This window comes from Taudactylus pleione, unplaced genomic scaffold (genome assembly GCF_031769625.1).
Source record: "Taudactylus pleione unplaced genomic scaffold, aTauple2 ptg000290l, whole genome shotgun sequence".
In the NCBI taxonomy this organism is placed as follows: Eukaryota; Metazoa; Chordata; class Amphibia; order Anura; family Myobatrachidae; genus Taudactylus; species Taudactylus pleione.
In genome coordinates, this window is record NW_028284692.1 from 1,790,431 (window position 1) to 1,800,814 (window position 10,384).

At 41.2% G+C, this 10,384-nt stretch overlaps 1 protein-coding gene across 5 annotated transcripts in view; it reads left to right on the plus strand.

The window, feature by feature from the left end:
* The window catches only part of ACOX1 (acyl-CoA oxidase 1), a 28,745-nt gene extending 21,544 nt beyond the window's left edge, over positions 1 to 7,201 (plus strand). For all 5 annotated transcript variants that reach the window (XM_088482530.1, XM_088482529.1, XM_088482528.1 and 2 more), the window contains exons 11-14: positions 571 to 676; positions 826 to 969; positions 3,292 to 3,498; positions 6,519 to 7,201. In XM_088482530.1, coding sequence (XP_088338656.1) covers positions 571 to 676; positions 826 to 969; positions 3,292 to 3,498; positions 6,519 to 6,569 — 508 coding nt within the window. In that variant the 3' untranslated portion in view covers positions 6,570 to 7,201. The remainder of the gene's footprint in view (positions 1 to 570; positions 677 to 825; positions 970 to 3,291; positions 3,499 to 6,518) is intronic.
* Positions 7,202 to 10,384: the final 3,183 nt, after the last annotated feature.

The following is a 10,384-nucleotide window of genomic DNA, read 5'->3' on the forward strand; positions in this document are numbered from 1 at the left end:
AGAGAATGCATTGCTTACTTTTAAATTATTCTTATGGGAGAAAAAAACTTGGAACCCAAGTTGCAAATGAATGAACATGTAAAAAATATCGCTGTGCTCCGCATTTTTGTTGGCCTCTCCAACCATTGACACAAATTGTGTGGACTCTAAATAGCTGATTAAAATCTGATGTGTTATGCTGGAACAACTTCTCAGAGGATGACACCTACCACTCCCCCTCCCCCCTTAATGCAGAGTCATTTAGCTTTGAAGTGAATAAGCTCATGTATGTATTGAGTTTTGATTGTTTGGCCAAGCTCTGGAGCAACTGGAATAGTCTGATAAGCCCAGCCACACATGCCAATTTTTTAAGGGGTTAACCAATATTCTACGTGTTTATGTAACAGTCATATTAATTTTTTTCATTATATGGGAACGTTTACATATGTTTCAACATGCAGTTGAATGCTACAAGGTATATGAGACATTGCCATGTACTCATAGATGAACGAATAAGGTCAGAGTTGAAGTAGTTTTTATCAGTTGTGTTCATATATTCTGTTTTCTGCATTTTCACTGTTTCCTATCTAGGCTCGTTGTGGCTGCATCTAAGAATGTCCAGTCTGATTTGAAACGTGGAAAGCGCAAGGAAGACGCTTGGAACAAGAATACTGTAGATTGGGTCCGGGCAACTGAGGTATTACCACGAGAAAATACTTTGTACCAGCAGACTCTCTTTCTGTACACTACATTGTGTGTACTAGTATTTAGTAGTCACTAGATAAAACATGATTTATACCCAGCAGTGGGATGTCCTCATGTTTCATCCATTCTTTCAATTTCCAGGCGCACTGTCATTATGTGGTAGTGAAACTTTTTGTGGACAAACTATCTGAGATCCTGGACTTGGCTGCTCACCGCATATTGAGCTCGCTCTGTCTCCTTTATGCTCTGCATGGTATCAGCAGAAATACTGGAGATTTCCTTCAGGTATGTGTGCAAGATAGTAATTCACCTGAGGATACTAATGATGGAATTTCCTTTTTCTTTAAGGCTATCCCCCTTTTGTACAAGCATGCATATGAAAAATACTTACTAATATTGGCCTAAACAGTGATTTGTTACCATTTCCTTACTTGTCTGCAAACATTTACTCAGAGTTGTATATTAATTGCTCATTGGATGCAGATTTGTTCCTGGGTAATTACCTTAAATTGGCCATATTGTATATTACAGCATAGTTCACATTCTTACTATTTTTGAATGCTCTTGCTGCTGTTCAGTATTCAGAGTCATAGCAGTTACTACACAGCAAAGGGCCGTGTTCAATTAGCGGCAAAAACGTCCGTTTTTTTTCACCATCGGCGAAAACTGACGTTTTTTGCAAAAAAAAAACCTGCAGACAGGCGAAAGTGGAGAAAAAAAAAATGGAGTAAAATTTTCTCCATCCCAGACTAAGAGAAAAAAAAATGCAAAATCCCTAGTTTTAAAATGTGGGGATTTCTTACAGAACTCTTTGCCCCCCCCCACCCTAATGATAAATTACCCCTAAAATGTATCAAGATGCGCACTATGCCGAAAAAAAGACCGTGCAAATTTTGGCTGAAAAAAAAAAAAACGTTGAAAATGATAGCTATTTTTTTCCAGGAAATTACTGTTTCACGTAAATTGGGGGTACATTAAAATGGGTGCAAGTATATTTTCGTGACGTAATGCAATTTTAAAAACCGTAAAAATAGCACCCCTGCTGCAACTACGTGCGACGTTTAAAGCACTTGACGCTTCTATACCGCCCCCCAACAAATCAGACCCAGTAAAAACCATATTCAATGATTTATTTATTTTTTCACCCAAAATTTGCGCAGTCGTTTTTCGCCAAAGGGTTCTGAAAGAAATCCCCACATTTTTAGCTAAAAATAGGGATTTTGCATTTTTATTTCTTCTGGTTGGGATGGAAAAAACTGTTCTCCCAGTTTTTTTTTTTTTCGCCTGTTTGCCGTTTTTTTTTTTGACGAAAAATGGCAGTTTTCGATGGTGGCGAAAAAAACGTCTGTTGTCGCCGCTAATTGAATACGGCCTAAAGACTGAAACTGTTGAACTAAGAGTCAGTTTACTGTATATAGGGCCATGTGTAAAAAATGTTTGGGAGAGAGTCCTTATTTGGATAACTTTGATGGCAAAGTATCTCTTCTGGTTAAGAGCCCCTTATTTGTGGTGTTAACACACATTTTGAAGATGTGGCCCTAACAGGTTAAATGAATATCTGTTGTATGTAACGGGGAGAGAGATACAATTGTAAAAAAAAAAAAAAAATTACCAACCAATGAGCTCCTAACTATCATTTTATAACACAGCCTGCAAAATGTAAATTGGAAGCTGGTTGGTTAGTACTTTATCTCTCACAATTTTATCGCTCTCCCAGCTTTGATAAATACCCCCAAAAGTGCCTTAATTACTAAGATATAGGTTACTATGGAGGGTAAATATATTGCAAAACTGCATTCACATAAAGAATACATTGTACAGACACCAATAATACATTTACAGCAAAGGAAATCCAGACCTAATTATAGGAATGTAATACTGTTGGATCAAGTGATAGGATAGCCATGTGTGTCTGTTTTGCTTTTTTTAAAGGAAACTATATTTAAAAATAGATTTGGATAATATTAAACAAAAACAGAATTGTGTATCTCTTTTGTTGCTATATATAGTAGATATAACTTTTGATTTGGATTGCTGTCTGACAAGACTTCCCTTTCCTCAACATGGCTCTCTTGATAGTAGAGCAAGGAATGTAATGGTGGGTACACACCTGACCTTTATATCTGCAGATTGAGTGATCTGCAGGTGATGGTCATTCATACACACTGAACGGCCATCATCTGCTTGTGCCCCCGGGTCCCTGTGGCTGGTGGGCGGATTGGGGGCGTGTCCCCCCCCCTTCCCCGCAGCTGCCGCTGTGTGTGCACAGGCGGTCTGCAGACCACCCGTACACACTTGCTGGTGGACAGATGTGTCTGCAGACATATCTTTCCATTGGCTGCGCAGCACAGCCAATGTGATATGTCGGTGAACATATCATTTGTACACACTGGTTGACGGGCAGCAGATATATTGGGCGATCAGTTGAACAGCCAATATATACAGGAATAAAGTGGGCACGCGCCCGATACTTTAGCCCCGGAAAACCAGCAATGTGGATTGAAAAGTCCAGCACAGACTTTTCGCTCCCTAATTGAATACGGCCCTAAGAGTACAAACACACAACGCTGCTAGATTAATCTAACACTCTTTTTTCCCACGATACAGGCTGGTATTTTGACCACTTCCCAGGTGGAGCAGATCTCGCAGCGAGTTAAGGATTTACTGTCCGTAGTGCGACCTAATGCAGTGGCTCTGGTTGATGCATTTGATTACACAGACACTCAGCTGGGCTCTGTTCTGGGAAGATATGATGGAAATGTATATGAAAATATGTTTGAGTGGGCCAAAAAATCACCCCTTAACAAGACACAGGTGAGGAAATATGTACAGCCTCTTAATATCACTGAATAGTTTACAATGATGTGCCTGTATCTTAAGGTGGCCATACATCAGACCCCGGATTTTACGATCCGGCAATGCGATGGGAAGTGCCGGCGTTTCCGGGTGCAAACGCCGACCTCCCAGCATCGATGTTCTGCGATCCGTCGCCGGATCGCAGACATTTTCCATTTTAAATGTTGGCGATTTGAGGATCGCGATCATTTTTTGATCGCGATCGTCAAATCGCGAAAATCCAACATGTTGGATTTCTGCGATGCCGGGTTTCCGCATCGCTGGATCGCGGCAATCCATCGCTGATGGATGGGCCCCATTAGTATTTGAATAAATGTCCACTATATTCTGAATGAAGAAAATATTATTTTTCGTTCCTAAGCGTTTATACTAAGTGTTTTACCTAGCACCTGTTCTCAACTGTATACTGAATTCATCTAGCTCCCACTGGTCTTGGGGAGGGGGGGGGTCACAAGTCTTCCATGATCCATCCTGAACAGACCTGGATGCTAAGCTGCGCTCTGTCGCAGCCAAAAGGGGCCGGATATGCAAATGCCACGATCGCACTGTCTGGTGTAAGGACACCCTCTATGTCTTAGAGCGACGGCAGAGCAAACATGCGCTGGTACAAAGACGCCTACTTTTCTCTCTTAACACACGTCATCTCCAGGAAGTGTATGAATAATCGGAACCGTCGAGAGCCATCGGAGCTGCTTGAGGTAGGCCCTACGCCACAGCAAGCACTGCTGTCTAAAATACAACCTAATGACGTGTACAGTGACGCTTCTTTGCTAATTATGCATACCCCTAAAACACCGTTTTGACGCCCAGACACGTCTGCGTTCACACATCCACTACCTCATACACAAGCACCTTCCCGTTACCACCCACAAAAGGCGCTGTCACTCAAAGTAGCTTCCAGTCTGCGTACTACGAGCACACAATTCCCTAGCGCAGTGAGTGACTCGCGCATGCACATATTGACACATGCGCAAACGTACGATTGTCGGCCATTGCGTTCGTTCGCAGCTTAGTGTTCCGGTCTGAATCAGGCCCACAGTCCCTAAAGAGGGCTGTATTCAATTAGCCGTGAAAAGTGCCGTTTGGAGAAAAGTTTTCGTCGATTCGCCTGTTTTCAACTTGCCTCCGTATTCAATTGCAGGAGTTTTCGCCTAAGCGGAATTAAAACAGGAGTTCCTCTATGTATAGGCAGGCGAATGGGAAGTGCAAAATCTCTATTTTGGGGTGCAAATGTGGGGATTTGGTCCAGAGCCCTAATGACTAATCAGTCCAAAAAAACTTTAAAATTTTGAGAGCCGAAAATGAAAAAAGTTTTGGAAAATGTGTAAAAAGTGGGGCGCCTGGTACTTGGGGGGCTATATGGCTGGGACAGGTGTTTTTGGGATTGCACAAGGTTGCAGCAGGTGTATTTTTCAGATTTTTTAAATCTTCACTTTAGAGACCTCAAAATATGCCATTTTCATGTACCCCAAATTTGACCTTGGTACTTAATTTTTCCAAAAAGGAATTGCTATATAACACTTTTCAGCATATAACAGCCAATTGTGACACTTTAGGAACACAAAACCTGTTTTATTAGGACATGTCAATATTGATTTCTAATGTTAGTGTAGCTTATTCTGGTGTACAGACTGATTTCCCCAAAATCTTAGGGACTTTTCACCAGTTCCGCTTTTCGACGATTTCGCCTGTTTGCCTTTTTTCGTCTTTTGGAATTGAATATGGAGATAAGCGCATGGAAAAAGTATTGCCTAAAAACAGACTAAGGTGGCGAAAGCATCGCGGCTCGGCTTTTCACAGCTAATTGAGTTCGGCCCACAGGTTGGGAAATATTCAGTTCTAGCTAACATTGTGATTAGCTCACTGATCCCTTACTGCAAGGCTGATTTGGTGATTCATGTGGGCAAAAGATGGGTGTCTTTTGCTTTTTTTAATATATTTAAAAAAAAAAAAAATATCCTTCTGGCTCTGGTCTGCAGACACATAGGGGCTTTGCCGAAAAGGTACTTGTATGTAGCTTTCCATGTTCCATTTCTAATGAAATTGGCAATTTGGCAAATTTATTCAAAACTGTGCTTGAGCTAAATGCTCAGAGAACTTCCCTTGTACCATAAATTGTCACAATTATGCATAGTTTAACCACTTATCTGGCTGTTGTGTGTTTTTTTTTTTTTCATTTTGTAAAAAAACATAAAGATAAAAATAATACATATTGCGATGATATGTGCTTATACTTCCCCATTGTAAACTTACCTTTCACACCCTCCCAATTGCATTACCCCACACTCCCTAGTGGTAATAGATCCCCATTGTGGCTCTGCCCAACTCCCACAAGTGCCCTGTGTAACAGTATAAGAAAGTTACCCCCCGCCCCCCACCTCCATCACCAGCCAAAAAGACTTAATGGGGCATTATCCCCGCCACCAGTGTCCATAGAGTCTCCCAGGGATGTTGCCCACCCCCTCACGTGGCAGTAACTCTCTCCCTATTGCAGGATGCACTTTTGTTATAGCCTCTAGTGCCCCAGAGTGTCGCTGGCACGGCATTCTGGGCGTGCAAATTCGACAGTGATGTTAGCGGTTGCAGACCACTAAATCACTGCCTGGTGGCCGAAGCAGCAGGAAGAATTCTGTTCTGCATTTGTGCAGAACTGATTTCCTCATTAGCAGCCTGGGGAACGATGGTAAGAACCCAGCTGCCTGCAGTGGCGTCCCATGCTACCGTGCCAGGGAAGTAGTTAAAGGGAAATAAAAAGTCTGAAACTTACATAATTAACATGGGCAATATGAGCAGTGTTGGGTAAGTCGCAAGGCGTCCAAAATGTTTACATCACATTTACTCTTTTCATACACCGGCTTTTCTAAATTTTGTCTTATTTGTGTGATGCTTCACCAATTCTGAAAACTTTCTCAATATTCACCACGTGCACATTACCATATATAACAACAGTTTATATGGCTCTGCTTTTACTTTTAAAGGTTCATGAATCCTTCTACAAGTATCTGAAACCTCTTCAGTCCAAGCTGTGAATTATCATGCACCTGCAGAGAAAGAAACTGGGCCGGAACATTTCTAGTTTTCTTGGCATCATTGATCTTCCATAAATTCTATTAATTAGCAGCTTGGAGGGGCTAGTTTATGCGATATGTAATGAGTGTCCTGCAATACTAATATAATACTAGTACAAGACTCATCTGCAATTCAACAGTTTTACCGTCCTGCCTACTATACTGTGATGTTCTCTCCATCCTCTCTCTCTTATATACAGGCCAAAGGGTTTCCCAAAACATAGGCGAATGATGTAACTAACTTGGTATATCACTGAACCATGATTTCTACAAGTTGTCTATATATGTTTGTTCTTCATCCTGCATTCCAAGGTGGCAGCACCCAGCCTTTGGATATTAGAGAATAAAACCTCAAAGAACTTTGAATAAGTAGGGAAAACTAATGTTAAGAGCTTTAATTTTATTTTAAATTAACTGTAAAATAGATTAGAGATCTCTAAAGTGTTCTACACTAAATTAGTAGTATTTTCTGTACTGGCCGCTGATAGGGTGCAGTGCTAATACATGCAGAATTCATATAAAAGTCACCCTTTAATAATTAATTTATACAACAATTACAAATTAATTTAACAATAAACATTTTTCATCTCTTATCTGGCCTTCTGTGTATTAGTAATTTGGGGGCATGAGTGAGATCTTTCTGGCAATGTGTGAAAATGCTGCTAGGAATCATTGTGGTTGTGGTGGTGAGGGCTTATCCTAAGCAGCAGCACGACCTGGAATATGTAAGTAAATAAAACCTAATCCTTCAGAGGAATAAATACTATATAAAAACGAGTATCATTATCGTATAGAATGATCATCTTGTTACTTTGCTTCAGGTGAGAGTTTGATGGATGGAGTTTCCAATAAAAAAGTGAATTTCCAGAAATAAAGTTGGGACAACATTAAGTAAATATCTTGATAGAATGTTTTCAAAACTTGGACAACTTCTATTGTTAGAAAGTCATGAATTCACTTTATTGACTGCATACAAGTGTATAGGGGCTGTGCAGGAAGAACTAATTACCTAGGCTTGGGCTTGTCTAAGAGGAAGTATTAGTGCATAATAGTTTTTGTATTATTTGTTAGGATGGGCGTGACCACACCCCCAGTATTTGACTATGCCTCTCCATCCGGGCTTGCAGTTGGTTCCCTTTCCCCTCTGCATAGCTGCCTTTTGCCATATCGTACACACATGGCATTACCGTGCCAATAGCTTATGCTGACATTTAGGTCAGTAGATGTATTTTAAGACCACTTAAAAGTAAACAACAAATGTCCAAGGGGTATATTTGTTTTTTCATGCATCATACACCTGGCAGGTAATACATTAGTAAGTTGCTTCCTTTTTTTTTTTCTTTATTTTATGGTTGTATAAGCCATCCTTACATCATGTGCCTATCTAGACCTGTCACCCACAACATACAGCAATACCACTATGCTACTTTATTTTCATTGGCATATGGTTGTATAAACCATCCTTACTTCCTGTGCCTGTTTATCTAGACCTGTCACCCACAAGAGACAGCAATACCACTATGCATTGATTAGACAAGCCTGCCAATATTTCTAACTGAACACACAAACAGGGGCAGGTTAACTGATTAAATCTGATCGGTTTTCAGATAAAAGGGTGCTTTTCACAAAGATGCATACATGCCAATACAACCAATATTGTATGTATGTGAGGAAATCAGCTGCAGTATGGCAAAGATATCAGGGAAATGTAATAGCCTGGGACTTGCAGCCATCAGCGAGATTCTGGCGAGTCAGCCTGATGTTATAAAGAGGCAATCATTTGAAAGGCTAAACCGCCACTTTAAAACATCGGGCAGGGTTGGCGGAATCTTGCCGATGCCTGCAAGTCGCAGGCAATTACATTTTCCTTATAGCAGTGGTTCTCAAACCCGGTCCTCAGGACCCCACACAGTTCACTTTTTCCAGGTCACCCAGAAGGTGCACAGGTGTATTAATTACTCACTGACATGTTTTAAAAGATCAACAGGTGCAGCTAATTATTTCACTAGTAATTATGTGAGGAGACCTGCAAAACATGCACTGTTTGGGGTCCTGAGGACGAGTTAAAGCTGCAGCCAGGGCCGGCACAATGCAGCCTGTGGGGTAAGCATTGCAGGGGGTGTTGGGCTAGAGAGGTGCCTACCCGCTGCTTGCTTTCCGAGCGCCTTTACAGCTGCACTTGCTGTATTGTTGCGCCTGTGACGGGCAGGCTGAGGTAGCCAGTACACCAGTGTCATGGGCGGGCCTGGTAGGGCAAAACTAAGGGGTGGTCCGGGAGGCTGCGTACATAAATTACATTTGAATTCAGGCTGATACCTGATCTGGCTAAGTGGGGGTCTGGACATTCAGGTGGATCAGCGATTTGGCTAATGGGTGGTCCACCTGAATTTAAATGTAATTTACGTCCGTGACCACCCATTCAGGAACTGATTTCATTTCCCGGCATTGCCCGCCCCATAGCAGGAGGAGCTAGTTAATTTCCCTGCCTTGTTAAGTTGTTATAAGCAGCGCCACAGCCAGCAATAGCATGTAGACTGGCAGTTTACACGTGTAACATACACAATGACGTCACGCTGCTTGAGCACATCCGCTCTGTGTGTGGTGCTTAGTAAGAGGAGCTGCCTTAACTGTGCACTGCAACACCAGGAGGAGGACCCGCCGAACAGTGAGAGAGACCGCTGGCAGCTGCCTGTCCCTGACGCACCGGCCCTAGCTGAAGCTCGTTCCACACCTTGTGCTCTTTTACAGTTCTCGCCAGTTATTGCAATTTGTGTTTTGACTCTTTTTATACATTTATTCATTAAATAAAAGATCCTGATACAATAGTTTAGAATTTTTTTTTTTTTATAAAAGTCATTATTTTCTATTTTCTCTGGCAGGGGCAGGGCCGGCAACTGAAATATTGGGGCCAGGTACACTTATACGTATGGGGCCCCCCCGACCAAGCAACTTTTTCTCTGTCAAATACAATTATCCACAAAACAAAATTAAGATATATACAGTACATATATAATCTATCAGCCACCTGGGGGGGGAGAGAGAGAGATATCAGTTTATACATTATAATTACACCCCCGCAGACCCATTTAACCCTCCGAACTTCAGGGCCCAGGTCAGGTTTACCCTTAGTCCCCCCCTGTCGTCGGGCCTGGCCAGGGGTAGTTTAGTTTTTCATAAAAAAAAATTTCAATTTGTAGCCCCTTTAAATAGTGGTAGGTAAAAAAGATACAACATTGCAGTTATTTTCTGTCAGATGCAGAGAGAAGACGACTGTTTTGGGGAACTATGTAAAAATGTATTATTATTTTTTTTAAGTTATGGCAATTCTTAAATATTTGACCATTGTTTGTATTGACATCACTCATTCATTCAATGAATACAATTCTGAAAAAATAACGGTTTGTTCAAATTGTATTTTTTATTCATTTTTTTAAAAATAGATGGCAGCAGGAGAAAAGAAAAAACCTCACACCAATTATTTATTTTTTATCATATTGTTCTTTATATCCTGCAACATGAATCTAATGCGGAAAAATGTATTTGTCAATTTCTGTTCTAAAACAGGTCCCTAAACAAATGGTTAGTGGTATTTACCAATATACCAGAGCACATCCCACAGATGCTCTATCAAATTGAGATCTGGGGAATTCGGAACCAACACCTTGAACTCTATCATGTTCATCAAATCATTCCTGAACAATGGCAAGGCGCATTAGCCTGGTGAAAGGGCACTGCCATCAGGGAATATCATTGCCATGAAGTGGTGTACTTAGTCT